Genomic DNA, 26,872 nt, shown 5'->3' with positions numbered 1-26,872 from the left:
ATTATTAACCGAGACTGAGCCTTCCACTTACTCTGAGGCTAGTCAAGATGAAAAGTGGAGGTCTGCCATGCAAATTGAACTTGATGCCTTAGCTACAAATCATACGTGGGATCTTGCACTCTTGCCGATAGGAAAGAAAGCAATTGGTTATAAATGGGTGTATAAGATTAAATATAAGTCAGATGGTACTGTGGAGCGTTATAAAACTTGATTAGTGGCCAAAGGATATACTCAAGAGGAGGGACTAATTTACACTAAAACTTCTCTCTTGTAGAAAAGTTAACTACAATGCGATGTTTAATGGCTATTGGTGCAGTTAAAATTGGAAATTACATCAACTTGATGTGAATAATGCTTTTCTCCATGATGATTTACATGAGGAAATATACATGGTTCCTCCCCCTCGATATTTGACATCTGATAACAAGTGGGTTTGTCGGCTTCATAAATCTCTTTATGGTCATAAACAGGCATTCAGGGACTGGTTTTCTAAATTAACCCATGCTATTAAACAATATAGTTTTATTCAAACTCAGGCAGATATTACTTTATTTACCTTGAAGACTAATAATAGTTTTCTTGTAGTTTTGGTATATGTTGATGATATGGTAATTGCAGGAAATGATTCCTTTCAATGCCAAAAATTTAAACAATTCTTGCATGGACAGTTCCATCTGAAAGATTTTGTTCCCCTCAAATTTGTTCTTGACATTGAAGTTGCCAGGAGTCTTGAAGAAATTTTTCTGAGTCAACGAAAATATGCTCTAGATATTTTAACAGATACTGGTCTCAGTGGTGCAAAACTAGTTCGATTCCAATGTCTCCACAACATCAACTAGGGCGTTCAACCAGTACACCTATGGCCGATCCCTCATCTTATCGTCGTCTCGTGGGTCAACTTTTGTCCCTCACCATCACACGACCAAATATTCTGTATCCTGTTAATATTTTGAGTCAATACATGCATTCCCCTACATTTGATCATCATGATGCAGCAATGAAGGTCATTTGATACATTAAGAATTCTCCAGGCTAGGGATTTTTTCCTTCTCAGAATAATTTACAACTTAGAGGTTATTGTGATGCTGATTAGGGTGCTTGTCCTACGACACGACGCTCCATCTCAAGTTATTATATTTCTCTTGGGGATGCGCCTATCTCCTGGCGTACTAAAAAACAACCATCCGTGAGTCGCTTGTCTGCTGAAGCAGAATATCGTACCATGGCTGGTACCACTAGTGAACTGTTATGGTTACAAGTTTTATTATTTGATCTCACCATTTCTCATTCGCAACCGATGCATCTGTTTTGTGACAATCAAGCCGCACTTTATATTGCTGCCAATCCTATTTTCCACGAGCGTACCAAAAATATTGAGATGGATTGTCACTTTGTTCGCAAACAGATTTAGTCCAATGAGCTTTGTATCCATTTCATCCGTTTAGAGGATCAACCTACTGACTTGTTCACCAAAGTGCTTGGTTTTAATCTTTTTCATCGGTTGTTGCGCAAGCTTGGTGTTTCGTTCTTTCACACTCCAGCTTGAGGGGGTTGTTAGCGTATCTCATCCTTATTCTTTATCTTGTTATCTCTTTTAATTACTATACAATTAAAATAGAATTAGTTTTTGTATTCTTATATGATAAATATATAATTAGTTGTATGATAATGATAGAATTAGCATAGTATTCCAGTACGTTAGGCTAGAAGTATGCTGTTTATTTTTCTATAAATTCTTAGTTGTACATGGCAATTACAGACCTATGAATAAAATCGCCACTTTTTGTCAATCTGCTTGAAATTAATCTCGTATCCACAATGGAAGACGACTACATGCTACCACATAATACTATTAATTAATTAGCTAGAGAATCAGGCAAAATGATATTATGAACAAAATCCAACAGAAATTGATATTCACATTTTTTAATTAGCTATTGACTCATCATAATTAACAACTTTATATGATTATTGTGCTTGCTTTGACAAAAAATGAAAGTATTAACAATGCACATTTCTAGTTTACAAGATATAATTAATTTAGAAATATAATGACATTCCCTTTACACTTAAAAGAAAATAATGAACAAAATATTTGTAGAGTTCACAATTTTTGTTTTTAGAAAAAATTCTATTTACAATTCTTCAAATACCAAGGTCATGTAATGTTAAAGTGAAGGAAAGAAAAGTGTAAAATCTTGATTTCGAACATATAAAATCCCTAGTTCCCCTAATGTAACAATGTAGGACATTACAACGATTAAGTAATTTTTTTAAAAAAGAAACAAATTGAAAGATTTGAAGCATTAAGAACTTGCATTGTATGATGTAAAGTACACTACATTTTTTCATTGGTAATACTAAAAAAGAGAAATATAATTGAATTGGAGTTTAAAATTTTCAGAGTTGTTCTTTAATATACCATGCTTAGATGCTATTAAAAATTATTTGAATTGCTAAATTTTTCTAAAAACCTTTTTGTTGCATTTCGGGACAAATAAACAAATTAAGAGAAATATGATATCAGCAGATAAAGTACAAAATAGCTATACTTTAAGGGAATTTACTATAATTAGCCTTTAAGGGTATCAATATTTTTTTGACATTTTCGGTACGCAATGTTAGAGTTGACTAACGGTTTTGGGGGTAAAGTGAGTAAAAAATAATATTAGGGGATAAAGTGAAAACCGGTTAAACCTTAGGGGGAGTTTTTATAATTAACCCAATTAGTATTCATGTTAGTATTACTTTTAGGATAAATTACCTTTTACTCCCCTATGATTTAGTATTTTACCACATAACCCCCTATAATTTAAAAACTTATATATAACTTCTTATAGTTTGGATTGAAGTATTATCGTTAGTTTTTCTGTTAAAACTAATGGTCAATAGTAAAAAGTCAAAATCAAACTAATAAATTAACAAATTCATCCTTTTGTTACTTTTTTTTTTCTCCTCTCTCTCTCTCTGAAAGAAAAGAGATGATTTTGAAAACTTATACTTTGGTTTATAAAATCTTAATTTTCTCCAAATACAAAAGAGATAGAGAGAAATAATAAATAAATAAATATGAAAGGGGAATATATAACAAATAAATAAGAAACAAAAAATACCAAAATTTTTTTACTACAAATATCATTATAGGTTATTATACCAAATCTTTAATGGTATTTTCTAGTTCTTATTTACCTATTTTTTATTTCAACTTCTTCTTTTTTATATTTGGTCTTTTTTATATTTGGAGGAAAAAAAGAAGTAATGAAAGGGTACATTTGTTAATTTATTTATTTGATTTTGACTTTTTATTAAAATATAAATTGTTAAATATATAGAGATTATACGATAAATCACCAAATTATAGGGAGGGAACAGGTAAATTACCCTTGCTTTTATAACAATAGGAAAACACCAATTTAATTGAAAAGAGTTGACAATTCTTTCATTTGGTCCTTCTTCAATCTTATTAAATTTTTTTTTTCCACAAACACAAGGACCTGGCCCCACTTCAGGTCCTAACCCTTATTCGGGTTGTTGGGTTATTTTCCATTTTGGTTACAAGACTCGAACACTGGATCTCGGGTGTACTAACCCTCAGTGAGACCAGCTCAACTGACTTGGAAGGGCTTCTTTAGTTTTATTAAATTGCTAAATTATTCCCTGATGGTAATTCATAGTTAGTATCTATTTATTTTTTACTACAAATATCTCATTATAGGTTATTATACCAAATCTTTAATGGTATTTTCTAGTTCTTATTTACCTATTTTTTATTTCAACTTCTTCTATTTTATATTTGGAGGAAAAAAAGAAGTAATGAAAGGGTACATTTAACAATTTATTTATTTGATTTTGACTTTATATTAAAATATAAATTGTTAAATATATAGAGATTATACGATAAATCACCAAATTATAGAGAGGGAAAAGGTAATTTACCCTTGCTTTTATAACAATAGGAAAACACCAATTTAGTTGAAAAGAGTTGACAATTCTTTCATTTGGTCCTTCTTTAATCTTATTAAATTTGTTTTTCCACAAATACAAGGACCTGACCCCACTTCAGCCCCAACCCTTATTCAGATTTTTGGGTTATTTTTCATTTTGGTTATAAGACTCGAAACACTGGAATTCAGTTATACTAATCCTCAGTGAGACCAGGTCGACTGACTTGGAAGGGCTTCTTCAGTCTTATTAAATTGCTAAATTATGCCCTGATGGTAATTCATAGTTAGTAGTTCTATTCCTGTTCCTATCCATCTTTTATACTGACAAACAAGTAGTGTATGCCCTCTGTCCTTGTCCTAAAATCCCTACAAATAATGGAGGAATCAATCACGTGATTCTTGGAATTTTTACGCTTAAGTAGCCATAGTGGCTTTTTCTTTTCATTTTTAATTTCTTTTATATGTGGTGTAGTTGCAGAAGAATCACGGGTTGTTAGTGATTCCTTCTGGTCAGAGGATATCCATCGCTAGTGAATTTGGGATCTGGGTTCTGAATTTTGGTGCGAATGATGGGAAGTTCAGAAGAGAAAGTTGTGGCAGTCATCATGGTGGGCGGACCAACCAAAGGTAGCAATTCAATTTTCCACATTTTGATTTCTGATCTTGGTAGCAAATGGTCTGTAATTTTGAAGATCTTTGTTCCTTTTTGAAATTCTAAACTTCTATCTGCTTGTTGATGACTTGGGAGCTCTAATGTTAGTAAAATGTTTAGGCTGTTTTACTGTTTTGTGAAATAATGCTAAGATGGATATTGCAGGTACTCGATTTCGGCCATTGTCATTTAATATTCCAAAGCCACTTTTTCCCCTGGCTGGACAGCCAATGGTGCATCATCCAATCTCTGCTTGTAAAAGGGTATGCTAATAAGGATTTATTTCTTGCAAAAAACTATCGAAGATTGTTTAAAATTTTGTATGCTTCAACATAGATTTACTTATTGAATTGTACATTGTGTCTATGGATCAATGGGGTTTGAAGTTGATTGATAGATAAAGCATATAGTCCAAGAATGCTAATAGTTTTGTGTGTATTGTCTTGTTACTTCTGCACCATAATTTACGTTCTTTTGTTTCTGTCAGATTCCAAATCTAGCACAGATCTATCTTATTGGCTTCTATGAGGAGCGTGAATTTGCATTGTTTGTGTCTTCAATCTCTAATGAGCTCAAGGTTCCAGTCAGGTAAACTTTTGGTTTGCTTTATTTGTACAGTAGAATCTTTTTCACTTCCTGTCTTAATTTGAATATTCAATCGTGCAATGTTAGATACTTGAAGGAGGAGAAGCCGCACGGATCAGCTGGTGGACTTTACAATTTTAGGGATCTAATCATGGAAGACAGTCCGGTTTTAATCTATTCTCTTCTTCGTTAATTGTTTGTTTCTTCATTGTTGCCTTCTTGTTTCTTATATTCATAGGAATAGCAAAGTGGAAAATCAAGAACTATAGGACAAAATAAGGGGAAAAAAAGCCTCCTCAATAAATCTTCTTTGTTTTCAATGGCAGTCACATATCTTTCTGCTGAACTGTGATGTTTGCTGCAGTTTTCCACTGCCTGATATGCTTGGTAATTGGCTTATTCTTCCTAATGTCTCTTTTCTCCATAGAAGTGAAGATTGGCTTTCATCCATTTAGTGGAGCACATGCCGTACTAGTTTTACATTTCGTGGTCACTAATTGTGATCCTAGGATTTGAATTGCTTCTTATTGATTGAAACAATTGCAGAGGCTCACAGAAGATATGGTGGGATGGGAACTATCCTTGTGATCAAGGTTGCTATATTTCTAGGTGGCATGCAAAATCTAGTTCTTCTTTTAATTTGTGATTCTTCTGAGTTTTGCCATCTTCCTTTACTTCCTACACGCAGGTTCCTCCCGAATCAGCCAACCAGTTTGGTGAATTGGTGGCTGATCCTGTTACTAATGAACTGTTGCACTACACAGAGAAACCAGAAACTTTTGTGCGTAAAAGATCCGTGATTTTGGTGTCTTACTAATGTGTGCAGCTTTTGGTTGAGACTCCAATTTTTGTTCATTTTATGCAGGTGAGTGATCACATAAATTGTGGTGTCTATGTATTCACACCAGATGTTTTTGCAGCCATTCAAGGTGTATCCACACAAAGAAAAGATAGAGGTCAGTTCTAGGTTTTAGGTTGTCGTGTTCATGCTAGCAGCATTTAGTTTATTACAGTACATTATGCTGTCTGATTGGTCTATCAGACACATATTTGATTGTTGAGATTCTTTGGGATTGGCCTATCCTCTTTGGTACAATTAGTTCAAGAAAGACTACAGCATTGTGTCATGAAAGCTTTGAGATCCTGCTGTTGTTTGTTTTGATTTGTCAATCTGATGTGTCAGCACTGTAAAGATTAACTTCTTGCATAAAGAGGTTATATCCTTGGTTGTTTGTTTCTTCTCTAGTTGAAGTTTTTGGTGAGTCCTACTTCTGTGAAGATTTTTCAGTCTTCTCTCCCTAAATACTATCTGCAGTAAGATAATTAAGTACCTGCATTGTTTATAAATTTCTATGTCTATTACTCATTTGAATCAGAGACTGAGCTATCTCTCAGTAGCTTTCTGTTCAGATTTAATCCTTCGAAGATGTTACAGATCTGCTTTAATTAACTTACTCAATGTTGCTCCTGCATTTTGTCAATGTGATAACTGTTGCCTTACAAGTCCTAGTACTTAACCTGGCATTTGAAAAATAGTTTGTTAACAGAGTATTCATTGTCTATATCAACACTTTGAGCTTGTGAGCTTCCAAATTAGTTCTTCATAACTTCTTCATTTAAGTTGCCAATCAAATAAGTTTTGCTTTATAAATTCTAGTACTTAACCGAGAATTTGGAATGTAGTTTGTTAAACGGAGTAATTAACCTAGAATTTGGAATGTAGTTTGTTAAATGGATCCATTTCTTATATCAACAATGAGATTGCAGGCTTCAAATTTAGTTTTTGATATTCTCTTTATTATGTTATTTGATCAGCCATATGTGTGTCTATATATGTTTAGGTATATAATCATATATATTATGGCATATTACAATAGAGTAAGTTGATGCCCGAAAAAAAAAAAAAGATCCATGATATGAGTCAAGTTGTGGTCTTTATACTAAAGGGCTTAGTTCCATATTATTGAGGATAATATATTCAATGACATTTTATATTTTATTTCCATCGTCAATTATCTTTCAAGTGTTTATATATGTTTTTCATCCTTGTCAGTGCTGTTCACTGACATGGAATATATTTCTAATATAATACTGGACTGAGGGAACTTCTTTCCTTTTAGTTTCATCCATATAGAACAAGCTACAAGTACCTTACACAAGTTGATAAGACAACTCCAAGGTTGTGAAATCTGATGTGTACTTTCTATCACTATTCTGCAGCTAATTTAAGGCGTGTATCCAGCTTTGAAGCCCTCCAGCTCCCAAACAGGTACTCTTTGCACTTAATGTCACCTGTTTTCAAAATTTACTTTGATATCTTTAAGGTAATGCTATGCTCCTTGTAAAGGTACATTCAGATCAAGACATGCTTAAGTAGTTTTGTTTAGGTCTGCAACTTTAAGATTGGTGCAATAAATTAGATAATAGAATGCAGAAAGAAAGTTATAAAAGGTGGCAGAATGTGCTATTAACGAAGCTCAAAAGCTCATGTTGGTTCACTCTTTTGCAATATTTACATATTTTAGCTTGGAGTTATTTTTAATGACAAAATTCTAGGACTATATGAAAATTAAATATGGAGTGCACAAGTTAGATTGAACTTATTTTAACTTATTTCATGCTGTTGCGTGTTGATGCTGGTTATAACCATTTTACGAGATTTTTAAAGGACTGAGTCACTTTACAGCTTGGGAATTCCCATGTGGTTAATTATTTCAAACTACCTGTGCATCAATTTTCAGGGCTGTTACTGCAAGTATGCAAGTTTCATACCCCTGAAATGTGACTTTGAATGTGCTTGAACTATATATTGGTTCCTTTCCTCTCTTTAAAGGGTTGCTTGCCAACTGGGCAGAAAATTGTCATGCTTATGTCTATGATGTTCTTCTTTCTAACCTATGTTTTGTGGCTTTGAACCTGAAGAACTGTGAAGTGTGTGTCTGTTTACTTTGCTGTTTGCTTGCCAACTGGGTGGAAAATTGTCATGCATATGTCTATGATGTTCTTTCTAACCTATGTTTTGTGGCTTTGAACCTGAAGAACTGTGAAGTGTGAGTCTGTTTACTTTCTGTCTCATTAGGCACACTTGTCTCAACATTTGGGATTTGTTTTTTGTTACAATGGATGTCATTCAGCTAGATCAGTGTTGTGCTTCATAAAGTCCTCTTTTGAGCTATTTTATATGGAGAAAAGAAACTTGAGGTGAAATAAACTTTATATTGGAATCTAACACCACAAATTTTTGAATTTCAATAAGAGGAGGAAGCAGTAAATTCTCAAAACTCATTTACTTGGCAACTGTCACCTGCTTTATCCATAACGAAATAAAAATTACAATCATCTCTAGGCAGAATTATTACTTTTGATCTGTTCTTATGGTTTAGACTTAAATGTTTCCTTATACTATATAAGAATGAGTTGTGGTCAAAAGAGGGGGGGGGGGGGGTTTGAATTTCAACTGCATGGATAGAGGCTTTTTGGGAAATATGGAATGTTGTGTAATTTTTTTAAAACTTTTGATATAACTGAGAGCAGCATGTGTTTAGATATATTTACCGAAATGCCCTCATTTTGGTACATTTAAATCTTTGATTTATGGAGACATCTGGATATTTCTGGAATATGGAGTTATTTTGCAACCGTTTTTGCATCGAGTACAACTCATATAAGCTTATGTGTTGGTGTAATTACTGAAATGGTGTTAATAGACATATTAATTGCTTTTGTTGTGCAATTAACACAAAAACATGTTAACATGTTGTGCAATTAATACGTTACTATAACTAGCCGTTGGAGGGTATTCCTTTGTTTGAAACAACTTATGTCTCCTCTTGGGCGATTTTTAACTGACATCTATAGGGGCCTTTTGGAAATAGTAAATTGCAAGATCATTGATAAAGTAAAGTGTATAAGTGTGTGCTGCAATTAGAATGTACTATTATTAATTTTGTCATATTTGATGACTATTTCTTTCTAGAATGTACTATTATTTGTCCAATGAAAAATCCTCTTTAATCCCAGACACCAAACACCCATGCAATGCTCGGGCACTCCCCCCTAGTGGAACCAATACGAATAAGTAAATAGGTTTCAAACTTTAGTTGGTACTTAAATCTCATTTGGCTTCCTGTCTCATGCATAGTATTTTGCAGGAGCCTTCCCACAGATTTTGTTCGATTGGATCAGGACATCCTATCTCCTCTTGCAGGGAAGAAGCAATTATACACATATGAAACCATGGATTTTTGGGAGCAAATTAAAACTCCTGGGTAAACAAAATATGCACAATACTTATCAAGTTCTGTACTTATCTGATTCTTGGAAATTTCCTGTGATTGTTGAGTTTATGTTCTGCAGAATGTCTTTGAGAAGTTCTGCCCTTTATCTTGCCCAGTTTCGGTTCACATCGCCCCATATTTTAGCAACTGGAGATGGTATAAAGAGTGCAACAATTACTGGTGACGTTTATATTCATCCATCAGCAAAAGTTCATCCAACTGCAAAGGTAATGATGCTCAAATTTTGGAGGCTCTTTGATTAATGTCTTCAGTATTCTAATTCGTAGTTTTTTTGTTTCTCCTATTTATCAGGCTATGTTGTTGCTTCTTTCCTTGCTCTTCTTTTGTTAGCCTTTGGAGGAACTTGGGATTCAAATACATAGTGGTTTCTAGTTCTATTATCCACAACTTATTTTCCCTATATTATGAGTTATAAAAATTAAGCCCCGACATGCATGTAACTGATTTCTCATTTTCTTTGTAGTATAGTTAATGAAGTTGCAGAAACGACAATGCAAGCTGACAATGAATGTATCCTTGAATGGTTATGACGAAAGAGGTTGTATGTATGAGCCAAGAATGCACTAGGCATGGCCCCAAAAATATTCAAACACTAGACAACTTAATATAACCACGAAAGCATTAGGCATGGCCCCCAATTCATTTCACCAGTTGAATGTACATCACTGTCAAGAATGCCTGTCCAAGGGGCAATGTACTTCTAACAGTTACTGAATATCCTGGAAGCTACTAACTAATGCCTTCAATTAAATAATGTTCTCTAATGTCTTTCTTTCCAATCAAAGGAACTATGAGAGGCTTAAGTTTTTAGATGTTACTACATATTGGTTGCCTTATAACATCACAGCAGCCTTTATGCTTGAGCATTCCAACTGTAAGCATCTCCTGTATAAATAAAGGTGCTGCAATTTTTACCACAGAATACTTGATTTGGGCCTGGTAGAGGATCAGTGCTGTATTGTGATGTAGAAAACAAAACTAATTTTGGTCAGAGTACATGAAGTTCTAGCACGGGAGCTGCATCTGGGATTGGAACCTTGGGGAGAGATGAAATTTGATATCTATAGTATACTTAGCCTTGATACTTGAATCTTGGCAATAAGTCTTTATACACGCCTGAGATGATTAGTTCCTGGATTCAGAGGTGATACCTGGTAGTGAATTCAGAGGTTGTCAATATGGTTGACCTCCAGAATCACTATCACTATACTAATCTTGATGATAATCTTTTGTTAACTCGATGCTTGGAAGAAGCAACTGATTGTGTGTCTTCTTATTCTATTCTTATTACATTCTTATTATTCTTTAAAGCTCCTTTTTGTGGCTATTGACCTCCCTATGATCCAAATTGGTGTTAATGTGCGCAACCGGTAATTCATTGTTTCACAATGCAGTGGTTTTTGATTTATAAAAGATTTTTTATCCTTCTATCTTATTAGAATAACAGATGCATTTTTTGAATTTCCAGACCTTCTCATCATTTTACCCTCTCCATTCCAGTTCCTGCTACCAACCAACAAATCTTTCATGCAACCAAAATTTTAGATTCTCTGCTTTCTCAGGCCAACATTCTCATTTACTCTCTCTCTCTCTCTCTCACACACACACACACACACAGAGACTTGCATATGCAAATACACAGACATACTACTGACTTCTTATCTATTTGTTGAATAGATTGGTCCCAACGTGTCAATTTCGGCTAATGCTCGTATAGGAGCTGGTGTAAGGCTTGTCAATTGTATTATTCTGGATGACGTTGAAATCAAGGTATTATTCTCGGCAAAATAACTGATAAATTTTGCAAATAACAAATTGATCTGATGTTGACTTTTTGGTGTGAAGGAAAATGCTGTTGTCATCCATGCAATCGTCGGGTGGAAGTCTATGATCGGGAGATGGTCAAGAGTGCAGGTGAGTCTATATGGTTACACAAATAGGATACCCTTTTCTGATGAAAAAATTTTCAATAGCACTTGGATGGAAGTAAAATTTTAATTGTAATGGACCTGTGTTGACCAAGTCAAGGCATACAAGTCCAAGGGTACAAACTATTTAATTTTCTGAATTTAAAACCTTTAGATAAAGAAGCCCTACTGCATGAACTCTCTTGTTTGTTCTTTTATCATTACTTTGATTAGGCCCAAAAAGACAAGGTGGACTTTCTATGATACCAGCCTAATAGACGTGATTTACATTCATACTTCCAGTGCTTTTCTTGTGCGTGCAAATTGTTGTTCAAGTTTTCATCAATGTTGTGATCTTTTGCTACGTAAGAACTTATAATGAAGTCAGTAATTAGAATAACAAAAATGTGAACGAAAATTGAGTAACTTCTCCTTTGTATCTTAAAATATATGGTAATCCTAAATTTGGAGTTGAAGCAGTTGCATTAGTTGTCTGTATTCCTTTTGCTGTCATGCCATATTGGTTTCTTAGTTCTCGATCAGTATGTCATTCTTGCATTTGCTGGACAAAACCCTTTTTTCAGGCTAACTGAATTGAAAAAATCATTTGGATAATATATTGCCTGTTGTGCTTCTTCCTTTTGTTGTCTATATTTGATTTGATGACTACAGTTTGTGATGGTAATCTTCTTATCTCAGGCTGAAGGAGATTACAATGCAAAGCTTGGTGTTACAATTCTTGGTAACTTTGTCTGTATACTTAAATTCTTCAACCAGATACTGAATTCAGTGTGACATTTCATCAACTCATCCATGCTTCTGAAACAGGTGAATCTGTGTCAGTTGAAGATGAAGTTGTAGTAATCAACAGCATTGTCCTCCCGAACAAGACCCTTAATCTTAGTGTTCAAGAGGAAATCATACTATAATGCAATATCAGATGATTTGAATACCTGCAGGCCTTGAGTTCTATTCCCTGCATCTGTATCTGTAATTGTATATCACCGTCCTTGGTTATTCAAGCTGAAATAATTGGTCAGCACTCCAGGCAAGCATCTGTCCCGTGGTTGATGAGCCGTAGCATGTGGCAAGGAAAGCAACTAATGAAATTCCATTCATGCCTGTTCTTGATCCGGAAAGGGAATTGTTCTGTCACTACATTCCAATTAGTGTTTGAATTTGTAAGTAAACATAGCTATTGAATAAATTGCAAGTTTGGGATCTTCCCGTTCCACTGTGTATTGTATTGTTTTAGCTTTGTAATAATAATAATTACGCTTCTCGTCTCAACTTTTCCATGTACATGTGAATATTTTGACTTTTCTGCACTCGGGGCTATTTCCTTGCTAAAGTTCTAATTGGTATCTATGCAACACAACATGCCATTCTTGGATGATATTTAGACTTTTATACTTTTGAAATCACGTTTCAAAATACGGTTAATTGCAGAAATCTCCCTTGCAGTTTCTGATAATCTCATTAGCCTCCTCTAAAATTTGTAAAATTATACAAACCTCTCCTAAGATTAAGTAAATGATAACAAAGTTAATCCAATTAAAAAAAGTAAAAAAAAAAGTAACATTAAAAAAGTACTTTAAGGAGAGAGATAAAACTTTTATTTCATAAACGCCCCTTATGCATATATATATATATATATGTTGTATTAGTAAAAGAATAAAAATAATTAAAAGTTAGAAACAATTAATACATGCATTTCACCACTCAAAAAGTTCACCTTTAATAAATTAGACAACACAAATAAGCAACAAAATTACACTAATGACCACGAGATTCATCAAAACAGACTAGTTATTTCTTTTAACATGATGTTTGCTATGATTCTTGTGATTTTAGAAAGAAAAATTTCTAAACTTTGTCTTTCCTTTTCCTCATTTCTCCTTTACTTTTACAAAATTACTTTACAACTGTTACAAGTTTAAGAGTTTCAAAGAAAATATTCTCATGAATAACCTTCTTTTGGCTTGTATTTTTTCTTCTACCAAAACCCTTCTTCTTACATTGTGTACAACTAATTTCTGGTCATTGTTAAGTTCTATCAATCACAAAATAATGTCATTAAATATATCAATTGATGTATTTTGTCATTGCAAGTCATCGTTCATTATTAAAGAATTTTTCAACATTTATTTTCATTAATTAGTTACTAATAGTTAATTAGTGATCTAATTACTTAATCGTCAAATATTAATAAAGGAGAAAGGAGAGAAAAAAAGGCAAATTTTGAAAATTTTTATTTTCAAAATCACAAGAATTATAGTAAATATCATGTCAAAAGAGATGACTAGTCTGTTTTGTTGAATCTTGTAATCATTAGTATAATTTTGTTACTTATTTGTGTTTGTCCAATTAATCAAATGTGAACTTCGTGAGTGGTGAAATGTGTGTATTAATTATTTTTAACTTTTAATTATCTTCATTCTTTTAGTAATACAACTTATATACATGCATAAGGGGTATTTATGTATGAAATAAAAGTTTCATCTCTCTCTCTCTTTAAAGTATTTTTTTAATGTTACTTTTTTTAAATTGGACTAATTTGTTATCAAAACCTTAACTTCAAGGGAGGTTTGTGTAATTTTACGAACTTCAGGGAGGCTAGTGAGATTGTTAGAAACCTCAAGGGAGGTTTCTGAAATTATCCCTTATATATGTTCTATGAATTATGCAAAAATTGTGGACACCCATGTGAAGGTCATTTTGCAAGAACAGTGTGTATGCATTGTAATGATATGGTCGACACTATTGTCAAGTAATTAATTTCATGTACCTTTAATTTCAACATATTTTTCTGTACTGTATATAATATTTCTTCTCAACCATGTACAATGTTAATATATAAATCAGAGATGCCAGTAATAACCTGCCTGCATTTTAATCTACAAGACAGACATGCAAGATTTGTATTTCGCTGTGATGCTTCTTATCTTAAAAAATTGCAAAAAAAAGGTAGAATTTCTTGATACATATTTTTTTTATAATACTATTTATAAACTATATAAAAATACACTAATTTCGAATTCAGTACGGTCTTAATTCTAAGAAAAATGGAGGAAGGCTATTCAATCAACAGATCAATTCATGCAAAAAATCATGTCTTCTCATCTATAGTACGAACTCCACAAAATTCAACAGAGTTAGTTAAACCACCAATATTGAATTTTGTACTAAAATGTTGATTGGTATGAAGAATATTTACACCTTCATACAAGATTATCAAATCAAATGCATAATGTTTACTTATTTCATTTTGAAATCAAATAAACCATGCGATTACATTCATTTCTATTCATATATCATTCATTTTCTAATATAAATTTCTATTATTCTTTCCAGATCCATCTTCCAAAGAAAGGCAATTCTCGAATGATGTACTCATTTTATCATACTTCGAACTATTATGAGACAAATCTTATATTTTAATTATGTTGGTACGATTTTTTTAATTTTTTTATTCATCCCTTTTTTTAATTTCTTTTAATACCGTACGTAGTACGGGTATTCACACTAGTATATAATAAATGGAAGAGAACAAGCAATTTAAGAAAAATCCTACTCTAAACAACATACCTATATGACGACTGATACAAACTAAATCATGCATACCTCCTAAATTTAGAAACTCCATGTATGTTTCTATCGTTTACCCTAATCATGATTTTCAATCGCTTTTTGTAGATAAAACTCTTGTATAAATTTATGATCCTTGATATAATATATGCCAAAGATGGCTGGCTTATCTTATCAGTTTATTAAATCCTCTTGGTTCAAACTTCAAATTCTACACACCAATGCTTCTTGAAATTTGATAATTTTACGTTGAAAGTATTTTTACAAAGTAATAAATACGTGCTAAAGACCAACAAAATCCCCACTTCTTAAATTGAAGTCCCACAGTGCTACAAAGCGAAAAAATTTTTTGTCTGAAAGACCAATTATAGAAAAGAAACTCTTCCCCGAAGAAAAAACAAATTGCAACAAGAACAGTGCAAAATCAATCCCATGTATGGTGCAAGTGAAAAAAAAATAAAAATTAACAATAAAAAAGAGCCTGACCGTTTGTAAGTGGCAACCGTATCAGACAGTCCATGCTTCTGATCTATCTACAATATTTACATTTTCTTTTCAGTTGCTAAAATCAATCTTAAAAAATGCACTCATAAATTTTAGGATAACTTTTTATGCATCAGTGTAGTGATTTTTTTTTTAAACTAATAGTCTTTGATATATGTCACATATGCATGATTTAAAGTTCAAACTTGGATTTATGTTATAACATGATATAAATCTTCTAGTGTAAAAAAAATTATACACTGACAATGTACCAAAAAAGTTAGAACTATTAGTGCATAAAATGTTAATCCTAAATTTTGTAACTATAACAGAATCTAACACTGAATGGACAGTAAACTTCAACGAAAGCACATGAAACTTAAGATCCTCCCCTTCTCCTCGATTGTCCCTAGTCTCATGCACAGGGTACTGCAATGCATCTGGGTGTAAAGAGCGATATGGAAGCAGATAAATAAAGAGATATATGTCAATAAGCAACAGTTTGCCTAAATGGGATTGAAAGATTTGCTACCAAACAGGCGCTACTTCCAACCAGCAAATTTTATTCCGATAAATATTTTGTCACTGTCCTGCTTCGACTTGTTGCCAATCTAACATTTTAGAGAATGTTTTAACCACAATGCAAACAAGTAAGAGTCCAGTGAGGTAATCATGATTTATACGGTACCAGGCATTCTAATGCCTTGTTTCCCTTGCTCCAGACATTCCAAATGGCATTTTTCCCTTGCTCCTTGAAGTAGTACAATCACAAAAGAACTTTATAGCTTGGAAGGAGACTTGTACCAACCCCATGGATCACTGGAAACATACTGTGTCACCTGCTTCACATTCAAGTAGTTGTCGAGTCCCCTGAAAGGAATGATAGATTTTAAGATTTGATCCAAGCAAACCCATAAATGCTCTAAGATGTGAAAGTCATTAACTAAGAACATTTAACCTTTTTGATCATGGGATGATTCCCAAGAAGAAATTTACAAGCCAGATATCATGTCAAATTCTGTAAAAAGTTTCATTCTTTCTTGCTGTTAAAAGTAAAATGGAACTAACAACCACCAGAGTGCCACAAAATTTCTTACAAAGAAAAAGACAAGCAAGACAAATAATATCATAGTAAAAAGATTGAGATGCAAGGTGCCAAAAATTTAAATTTTTCATAGTAGTATCATGTCATATCCATATCAGCTTGCTGTTTACTCTCCAAACGAGCTGAATACGAGGGTCACAACACTCGAGTAGGGTAATACCTCAGTATCTTTTGTCCCCTAACAAGCCAGATATCATTGAACAATTGATTTAAAATGAATTTGTCTTGTTCCACAATATAGAAAATGACATTAATAGCTAACATGTTTCCAAAGCTCCTACAGAATCAAGAAGGTTACCTTTCCCCTAATTCACGACCAAAACCACTACGTTTTTTACCACCCCAAGGAGCTTGACAGAAGCATGGCTGAGAACAGTTTACCCAAACAATCCCACACTGAAAAGCCTGCCAAATCCAAGAAGCCAACACAATTAAACCACAAGTCTTCTCCAATTTTGGTAAACCACTCTCCTGCTAAATAGTAATCCCATTAGAGTTGAGTTTCTCACCTTTGTCAAGCGCTCACATCTTTCCAAATCTTCGGATAGCACAGCCGCAGCCAAACCATAACTGTGAAAAGTTGTTAAAGAAAATGAACCACATTAATCCCTATTATGCACACAGGTCTCATGATGCACAATAATTAAGAGAAATGAAGAAGTAACTCACTGGGTGTCATTTGCTAATTCAATGGCTTCCTCTTCTGTTGCAAATGTCTTGACACACAAAACAGGTCCAAATACTTCTTCTCTCCAGATTTGCATAGATGTTTTTACATCCGTGATGATGGTTGGTTTGACAAAGAAACCTTTTTCTAAATTCTGTAAAACAAATTAGTCTTCTTGAGCAAGTGTTAATAGACCAGTTGCATACAAGTAGGTAGATTACCTCTGGACGTTTCCCGCCACATAAAATTGTTGCTCCTTCACTCTTAGCAGTTGATATGAAACTCATTACTTTCTCATACTGAAATGTCAACCAGATGAAAGTATAAAATCAACTCTCAATATCCATGTCCACAACATTGTACGGAAACAATATTCAGAAAAGCTTATAATGATAACATCCATTTAAAATGACAGATGAGTACAAAAGAATAGTAAGCAAAACCATGGTCATCTAGTTCGCAAATTTAATTTTTCAAAATTTCCTAAACAATAACAGAAAGCTCACTATAATGTTTAAGAAACTTTTCTAGGGTGATGATAATATTAGTTTTGCTCCTCCATTTGTTTGACTTCAACACTGAAAATCAGTGGTTAGAAGAAAACTGGCCTGTTTTCAAGTTTACAACCCAGAAGATATCCAGTTGTGTTTGGAAGCTACTCATAACTGATACCCTCATTTTGCATGCTCTATTCTACACAACTTTCTTAATTAAATATGTCCTATAAATATTTTGACTAGAAATCTCAAGAATTCCTCAGTTTCAGACGTGAATGTCAATATGGAAAACCCAATTGCAAATGTAAAAATGGCTTCTAGCAAGTGTAATTTAAAGCCATTAATTCACATGGCACAAATGCTAAACAGTGAGGGATTCAATAGAACTCATGATAGCTCTACAATACAAAACTTTCCCTAATTAGTTTCGCTTACAGCAGTCCTAGCCATACAATAATTCAAACAGAGAGTTCGTCAAGGTCCATTCCTAATAGGTTTTAAATATTCAAAAGATATGCATGTAAATATATTCAGATCCATTTAACGTATGATATGATGCATAAGAATTACTCAGAGTAAAGCAAGCCCATCATTTAAGTGGAAGGATATTATGTTTAGATACACTAACAGATTAGATCAAAGAGTGTATATACAAGTAAGCAGGTTAGAGATGAAGCAAGAATGAGGAATATAATCATATCAGGATTCTATTTTAGGGTCTGTACATATGGTTTCGATAATTGAGTGGGACATCATAGATCTTTTTCACTAAACAAAAAAGAGGTCATAGATTTTTTAAAAGGTAGTGGAAAGAGATGATATACTAAAATAAGTGCATTAGCACTTAGAAAATTAATAGTCCACTTTGAACTAATTTCAATTGAAATATCTCAGACAACAATCTATCTAACATGCATCATTTTACTCATAAATATTTAGAAGAAGAAGAAGAAGAAGAAACACAAGCCATTATGACACTTGTGTAAGAATCTCTGTTACTTTCAGTTTTGACCCAGTCAAACCAAAAGCACTGAAGTTAAAACTTCTGCTGTATTTTCATAGTAGAAGCATATAACTCTCAGGCCTCATTTGGGATTAGTGATGCCTTATCACAAAGCACCTCTCTTCATGTTTCAAAGGAAGTACTTAAATTTGTTGTTTGGAAGCAACTTGCACAAGTACTTTCTCTGTTTTACAGTACATGGTTTGAATTTTTCAAATGTACTTCTATCCTTATTCAGTTCAACATTTATGATTAAAAAAGTCCAGCATCATTTTTGATCTTTGAGATGGAAACCCATCTCAAAAGCACCAATTGAGCTTGTGATAGAAGTTCCTGTTAGCAAAAGCTCTACATTAATACAATTTGTCTGGAAGCCCTTCTTAAGTGAAAGCAGCCCCAACCCCAAACGGCCTCACTTGGATCCATTCAGAAGCCCTTGTATGTTTATAGAAAAAAAAGAAATAAAGTGTCTTTTTCAATTGCAACAGCTAGAGCAGTTAAACAACCAGCTTTCTTACCTGTCCACTGCTTACAACAGGGCCAAGCCTACAACCATCCTCTAAGGGGTCTGAGATTTTGATGTTTCGGCACCATGCCACAAGCTTGTCCAAAAATTCTCTTGCAATGTTTTCCTGAAACATTCAAGGTTACATTCAGAACTCAATAAAAGATAGTTGATTCAGAAACTAAAAGTACAAAGCCAGTCAAACTTATTGTACCAGTTATCACGAAAACAAACGGCAGTACACAAACACATTGCTTGCCCCTAATGAAACACAACAATTTTGACACATTGTAATACTAGAAGATGTGGAAAATGTTACAAAAGGAACGCTAAACCTGGAAACACAACCATTCTGACACCTCTCGCTCTCTCTCACATACACACACACTATCTAATTCTCTCGGTCTCTCTCCACCTGGATTTTGGCCTTCTTCTCCTGAACCTGGAAACACAACCATTCTGACACCTCTCTCTCTCTCTCTCTCACATACACACACTATCTAATTCTCTCGGTCTCTCTCCACCTGGATTTTGGCCTTCTTCTCCTGTCTTCTTCATTCTTTTGGTTAATGATCCTCACTCTTTTACCTAAACTATGGCAGTCATTCTCATGTTGCTCTACCTTACTAGCCCCATGTTCAAATTGTTTTTGCCTCAATTTTCCCCCTTCTTGGTAAATTGAGGATAATGACTCAACATGGGATGATTATGCTAAAGCTAGTGGAGTCAAAGAAATTAGCTATCATTAAGATTTCTAATGCAAAAGCATAGATTTCAGATTTTTGTTGTTTAGTATGTATTAGTTATGCTCTCTCAACAAGTGTAGTAGTTTTAGATTTTTTTTTTTTTTGTAGCTGGCACAGATGTACTAGGCATGTCCTTTGACACTTTAGGCAACAGTGCATTTGGAGCCCTATAACTACCAAATAAGGAACTGTAGCCAGAACTTTTTCATACCAGTTAATTACTTAAAGTTGTAGTATTAGCTAACTTGGGCTCTCATACAGCCTAGAAGCTAATTTCCTTAAAATTTTTGTATTTTTATACTCTTCATAATCCTAGTACTTTGTGCTGCTAGCTAAGTTTCCTGTTAATTTTCTACACCAATCCCAATCCCAGTCCCATCCAAATGCAAGGGCAGTAGCAACTTGGAACAAAGGAAATGAAAATTGCAATTTGATCTACTGCATTTGTACTAGCAGATGAGAAACAGATTTGGATGTGGTAGACTTAGTTGATGAGATGAGATGATTAGAAGATCAATAGTGTATGAATCTTTAAGACTTGAATGAAACTTTATTTTTGCTGGCTATGCTAGTTATTATTTCTGTTTCACTAGGCATACCTATCTATTAGGGCATCATAATTTTATTTTGAACCTTAACACACTAATTGCAACGTTTTTTGCTTGAATCTTATTTAATATACTTTCATTTTGTTAATTGGGTGATTGATTGTGTTATTCTTACATCACTCTAGGCCATCATCATTCATATAACGTGCCCGCAGCTTTAAAAAAGCATGCCTTTCTGTTTGCACTTTGGCTCCTGACTGGCCTCTTGCAGTCTAGGTAGCTTTGGACCTTTAACTTCTACGGGCCGTATATGATTTTGCTCAAACTATTACATTCTCACATCTTGTCTAATAATCATGCCAAAGTGAAATAATAGGAGATCCTATATAAAATTCTCTCAATATGCATAGGAATTATGCAGTATCAGGGTAGCAGTTCTCAAATAAAGTTGTCACTGAGCTACAAACACTAGGCAGTAATGGTTTTTGCTATGAGAACAGTGTGTGTCCTCAAGGAAGATGACAACATCATTTGAAGATGCAAAAATGACACCATAAGACCTTGGCCAAGTGAGCAAAAAATTAAGATAATCACTTGGCAAATAAATTATAAATTCTTAGCTTGATATTTTGCAGATAATCATTATTTACAGGTCACTACACCTTCAGGAGATGCAGCAAATAAAAGTATACGAGAAAAGTGCAGAAACAGATGCTGAAGCCATACACATGAAGACATACTACCATTTCTTTCACCACTTCACACTACACAGAAATTCTCAAAGACATGCTCTTAACGCTAGTGAAAGTAAGAACCTTCAGTTCATCCCGTGATCAGAGCTGCTAGGTTGGAAAATTACCGTCCCAGTTACTACTTCCTAGATAACAATGACTACTCCAACACATTATGGGTGCTCAACATGGCGGCAAATCAGCAGAATTCTTGTGAATTTTGGGATGGAAGCAAAAGATGAGGAAGGTCAGACAGGTTTGAGACACCATAGCACATTGTAGTCTTAGACATACTCCAGTTAATGGAATCATAGATACTAAGAATGTCATTCAGGTGAAAATAGTAGTTTCTCTTTTGGACTTGCATTACATGCTTAGAGATTATGGCTAGAGATTAGCACTACAGGCGCCAGAACAGATTGTCCCCATCCCATTTACCAGAATAACTAGGGATCCAACTAAGTGATTTAGCGATAAATCTCAACCAAGAAAGCTCTTCACTTTGTTTACAAACTGAAGCTCAAACTGGAAATTTTCATTTACTTGAGATTCCCTGAACAGCTGGCATCTCAGACTTGCTTAGACATTACACTTGCATATAACACAGGGTAAAAAACAAAAAAGCCCCCCGTGGTTTCAAAACGTACAACATGACACCTCATGCATTGAACTAAATTGTAAAGGTGACGGAATCCATTAAACTTAACGGAAATAGACAAAATGACCAAAATGCCCTGATATAATTAAGCAAAAGACAGCTCAAAAAAATCATTTGTTTTATTCTCTAGAGTAGAGAGAATTAAGGGTTAAGGGGTAGAATAGGTATATTTGTTAAAAATTAGGTATAAAAATTTTTTTTTAGGTTCCAATAAGTCATTTCCATTAAGTTCAACGGATTCCGTCACCTTTACAATTTAATTCAAAGGATGAGGTGTTATGTTGTACGTTTTGAAATCACGAGAGGCTTTTCTATGTATTAGGTTTACTACAGGGGTTTTTTTTTTTTTTTACCCTATAACATATTAAGTTCACTAGGGCAATGAAACTTACACAGCTATTCAGTGTAAGTAGAAACAGAAGGAAAACAATGAGGAAAAAGGACAAGAAAAGCTACTGTTTAAATCATTTTTAACTTTACTGAAAGAGCTTATAAATTTGATGTACATGCATTGCCTAAAAGCAATATACCATGCAAGACAGAATCGTGATAGCCATCAAATTAATATAGGCATATCGATGAAATTGAAAAGCTATATCAAACATAATTTGCATTCAGCTTTCCTACTCACATGGATTATAAGGCGAGATGTTGCGCTACAGATCTGGCCATTTGTCCAAAAGCAACCAAACAATGTCCACTCAGCAGCTGTTTAAATGAAGTAGATAAGAAGCATATTTGAATATTCATATTCAAGAATTATATTGTTATAAAATGGCAGCTTTAAAATTTCCAACATTTTATACACCGGATTTCTCGAGATAAAAATTCATTTTCTTCTTACTTCCTTTAATGATACATTCATGCTGAAGAAATATAGTCTATAGCTTTAGAATGGAGAAACACAGAAATTAACGCCATGTAGTAATCAGAATACACACACCTTTGTCCAGGTCAACATCCTCAAACACAACTATCGGACTTTTTCCACCTAGTTCAAGTGAAACAGGCTGCCAAGAAAACACAAAATTACTACTAATATCAGAAACTTTCAATTTGACCACAAATGACATTACTTTTACAAATGACTTTTGATGTCTTGCAGTGATAACAAACCTTAACGAGTTGAGCAGCAGCTGACATTATTTTACTCCCCGTAGCACTACTTCCAGTGAATGCTATCTAATGGTCAATCATTTCAATAGCCCTAGGTCATAAAAGGCACCAGTCTCCATATAAACCATAATGAAAAGACAAGTGATTAAACCTTGTCAACATGGGGATGAGATGCCAAAGGAGCACCAGCTTCTGGCCCTAGTCCAGTGACAATGTTAAGTATGCCAGGTGGAAGACCAACCTCAATACAGATATCAGCTAACTCCAAGCAGGATCTAAGATGTAATATCAGGATAGTCAAGTAATGCATAGAACGTCAACTCTCCTAATCAAAAGGAAATGAAGATTGAGAGTTACTCACACAGAAGCTAATTCAGATGGCTTAAGAATTGCAGCACAACCAGCAGCCAGAGCAGGAGCAACTTTCCATGTAGCCATCAGTAAGGGGTAATTCCTTCAGCAGACAGGATAATGTAGTCCAGGGAGACCATCAGTTTCAAACTCAAAATCATCAACATAATCGACATTTGCAACTAAGTCAATAATGGCCAGAAAAACTCATTCCCAGCCCATCAATTATTGCATATTGCTTTGTACTAGAGGTTAAATTGTCTTGCAACAAGCCCAAAAAGACAGCTAATCTGGTGGTAAAGGGCAAAAATCTATGAGAAAGTTCAATAAAAACCATTCAAGATTTGCTTTCAACAAACTCACAAGCAAACTAGGCTCATAATTCCATTTCAATACTTTTAGATTGAATTCATTGGTCCAAATCTACAAGAGTCTAGCACATGATATTCCAACTCCAAAATGAGCTTGAACTAAGATGCATTTCCTTTCTGCAGCAAATTCTTAGCTTTAGCCTTTTCAAAGATTCTCAGCATCACAGACTAGAGGAAACAAAGGCAAGTTCTGCCCTTTCCCAGAACTCCTTGACTGCCCCTTCATGAACCAAAGATAGAATCAAATTCTACAGAGTTCCGAGCTCTTTGGAACAAATAAATCCTCTGGAAGCTAATGCCGGGGTGGACGTAATCAAAGTTTAGACCAGGATAAAAAAGCGAATTCCAAAGACATAATCAGTAGCAACATCTTTTTATCACATCCCAGAAAATTTTAAAAATACCACTAATTAAACAAAAGATGGATTGATTATGGTTGAAATCCAAGTTATCTTTGAGTTTCAAATTAAGTAAGACATGTCTCTACTTGCGTGGGCATTTCCACTCGGTCTTTTCATCGCTTTCAAATATTGAAGACGCAAGCACAAGTATTCTTAACCCTTTTGGTTTTTACACAGTACACAGTGCCTAGGTTTTACCTTGCCGAACACAATCTTTGACATCAATGAATGATATGCACACTCAAATCCAATTTTATCTAGGCCATCTGTTTACCAAATAATATATTCCATCCTAGTAGTTTAAAAATCTGTTGACAATACTTCATCTTAACAAGCAGTTCTTTCAGATTAGTCCCGTTTGAAGAATGTCATATCCAAAGACTAGCAAAACCACACGAGAGAGACAGACAGAGAGATAGACAGACAAAAAAAAGTAGCCAATACCATGGTGTAATCAACCCAACCACCCCAATGGGATCCATTAGCAGATAACCCTTAAATGTTTCCGCAGGAAGAGAAATAGGAGCCTTTTGCCTTGAATCTAAAGTTTCAGCAAGGTCCGCATGGTACTCAAAACACCCGGCAACATCATCCTAAACGACATGGATAACCATATAAGCAACTCATAAAAAATAAAAAAAAAAACAACAGCAAAGAGGTTTCTCTGGGTATTCATAACTTACTATATCCCAGGCTGCTTCTTCCAGGGGCTTCCCACAATCAAGTGCTTCAAGCTTTGCTAGTTCAGACTTCCGTTCAGTTATCTGATTACCAAAAATATAAGCAAATTTATTAAGCATGCAACTTCCAGCACTTCCATTTTTATAGAAGCTCTAACTAATCTGAAATATGAAGAACATCAAACTTCAGGGCAATCACAATTCCTCTTTTACTCACTCAAACAGATACAGAACAACAGATCTATCTGCACATGGCAGCAAAAATCAATTTCATTTGGGGCAAGAAAGATCCAAGCCTGATCAGATGAACTTATTAATCTTTCACATCATTCCAATCCAAACAAAACGAACTAACAACTATCAAGTTCTTCACCTTTGCCGCAATAGCACGCAGAAATTTTGCGCGATGTGCTCCAGATGCAGCGGCCCAGTCTTTTCCCCCATTCCTAATAAGCGCCCTCCTCGCAGCTTCCACCGCAATGTCTATATCTTCCGCCGTAGCTGCCGGAATATCCCCTGCAACAAAATTTTCATGATTAACTAACTAACACAGATTCAGAGAGAGAGAGAAGGGGCAGTGGTCAAAAGGGTTGCTCACCAATGATTGCTTCAGTAGAGGGGTTGATTATCGGGATGCGATTCTTCTTCACGGGCTCTCTCCATTGACCATCGATGAACAGAAGTCGGCTAGGAACTGGGATGGCCATTGACAACTTTCTTGATCTTTCTTGCTTAGCTAGGACTTTGGAGTGTAGAGTCTTTGACACTTGGGAACTTTTCAGTGTCGGACTGCTTTGTTTTGGTTACCTGATAACAAGTATTTATAGGGAAAAGGATTGCATATTATGACTTTGTGTGGACAGGTCATTTTCAACTTCAATCAGAGACCCACAAAAATAAACAGAACAAGGGTAAATTGGACTTGACGCCCTTACATTTAAAGGATTGTCTCAAAATGCAACCATGGATTTCATTTGCTGTGATGGTGAGGATGACAATTAGGGATGGCAACGGGAGCAAGTCCGTGTAAGAAAGTGATGCAGCAAGGGTGGGGTGAGAATGGGGGAATTTTTCTCTCATTTAAATGGGATGTGGGATGGGGGGATACCTCGCCTCTTGCTCTGTCCCGTTCCTCAACACTAAAATAAATTTTTATCTATAATTTTGAAAACTTCTATTAATCAATTCTTGATTTTATTGATAACAAAACAAATTGATGATTTAGACTAATAGTTTCATATAAGAAATTGTCTAGAACAAGTGTTAAGTCCAAAAGAATGAAAAAAAGATTTGAATCAAATGGAGCAAAATTTGTTGAGGCTATTGAACGCTCGTATAAAACGTCTTCGAAGTATCGAACGTCGGATAACCGATGCGAACATTTCGAACAGAAACTGTCAAACACTTCACAAGGATGTAGGACGTCGATAGTCAGGAGAATTCATCGAACAGTCATATCGGACACAAATCCCTTGGATTGGCTATGCGATAAATTTGTGAAAAACACCTCAATATTCTGACCTCTATTGAATGCAAGACTTGTTGGACACACAAACTCCATCAGCCTTCTGATAAGAGTTAGAACATACTATCAGACGCACGTATCGAACGCAGAGAAGAGGATCGGACATCCGGTACTCCTAACGACTAGTTTTCTAATTGCTAATTTTTTTACCGTTAGAGAAACTTTTGGGGCAACGTTTCACTATCTATAAATACCCATAACTGCTAGTTTTCTAACAGCTAATTTTTTTACTGTTGGAGAAACTTTTGGGGCAAAGTTTCACTATCTATAATAGCTAATTTTTACTAACGGCTAGTTTTCTAATAGCTAATTTTTGTTCTGTTGGAGAAACTTTTGAGGTAAAGTTTCACTATCTATAAATACCCCCAAGTATGAAGAAAATAGAAACTTTTGCGTACACAAAATACAAGCTTTCAAGAGTGACATTTGGAAAGAAAAATACTTTAATTGTTGTATAGATGTGGAAAAAGTTGGGTTTTTGAGGTTTCTCAAGAGGAGAACTAAAATCTTA

At 34.4% G+C, this 26,872-nt stretch overlaps 2 protein-coding genes across 3 annotated transcripts; one reads left to right on the top strand and one right to left on the bottom strand.

The window, feature by feature from the left end:
* The first annotated feature begins 4,128 nt into the window (after positions 1 to 4,128).
* LOC113768047 (mannose-1-phosphate guanyltransferase alpha) lies at positions 4,129 to 12,684 on the top strand. 2 transcript variants are annotated; one of them, XM_027312274.1, is made up of 16 exons: positions 4,129 to 4,217; positions 4,417 to 4,571; positions 4,762 to 4,859; positions 5,084 to 5,184; positions 5,269 to 5,347; positions 5,508 to 5,568; positions 5,728 to 5,774; positions 5,870 to 5,962; positions 6,047 to 6,137; positions 7,402 to 7,450; positions 9,333 to 9,449; positions 9,538 to 9,685; positions 11,157 to 11,249; positions 11,325 to 11,393; positions 12,086 to 12,128; positions 12,215 to 12,684. In XM_027312274.1, the coding sequence occupies exons 2-16, from the start codon at positions 4,511 to 4,513 to the stop codon at positions 12,313 to 12,315; spliced, it is 1,251 nt and encodes a 416-aa protein (XP_027168075.1). In that variant the 5' UTR covers positions 4,129 to 4,217; positions 4,417 to 4,510; the 3' UTR covers positions 12,316 to 12,684. The 2 variants fall into 2 exon arrangements, with proteins under 2 accessions (XP_027168075.1, XP_027168076.1); XM_027312275.1 differs by having other exon boundaries at positions 4,209 to 4,227.
* A 3,242-nt stretch (positions 12,685 to 15,926) lies between these two features.
* LOC113767732 (betaine aldehyde dehydrogenase 1, chloroplastic-like) lies at positions 15,927 to 25,650 on the bottom strand. Its single transcript, XM_027311913.1, has 15 exons — positions 25,435 to 25,650; positions 25,210 to 25,352; positions 24,840 to 24,920; positions 24,601 to 24,749; positions 23,395 to 23,487; positions 23,185 to 23,308; positions 23,034 to 23,099; positions 22,861 to 22,927; positions 22,549 to 22,625; positions 19,248 to 19,361; positions 17,451 to 17,528; positions 17,232 to 17,383; positions 17,072 to 17,132; positions 16,861 to 16,967; positions 15,927 to 16,327 (listed from the first exon to the last, which is right to left on the bottom strand). Exons 1-15 carry the CDS (start codon positions 25,541 to 25,543, stop codon positions 16,237 to 16,239), a joined length of 1,512 nt encoding a protein of 503 aa, XP_027167714.1. The 5' UTR covers positions 25,544 to 25,650; the 3' UTR covers positions 15,927 to 16,236.
* Between the last annotated feature and the right edge of the window lie 1,222 nt (positions 25,651 to 26,872).

Source organism: Coffea eugenioides, chromosome 4, assembly GCF_003713205.1.
Source record: "Coffea eugenioides isolate CCC68of chromosome 4, Ceug_1.0, whole genome shotgun sequence".
Classification (NCBI taxonomy): Eukaryota; Viridiplantae; Streptophyta; class Magnoliopsida; order Gentianales; family Rubiaceae; genus Coffea; species Coffea eugenioides.
Note: the sequence above shows the minus strand (reverse complement) of the source record. Positions and strands in the feature narration are given on the sequence as shown.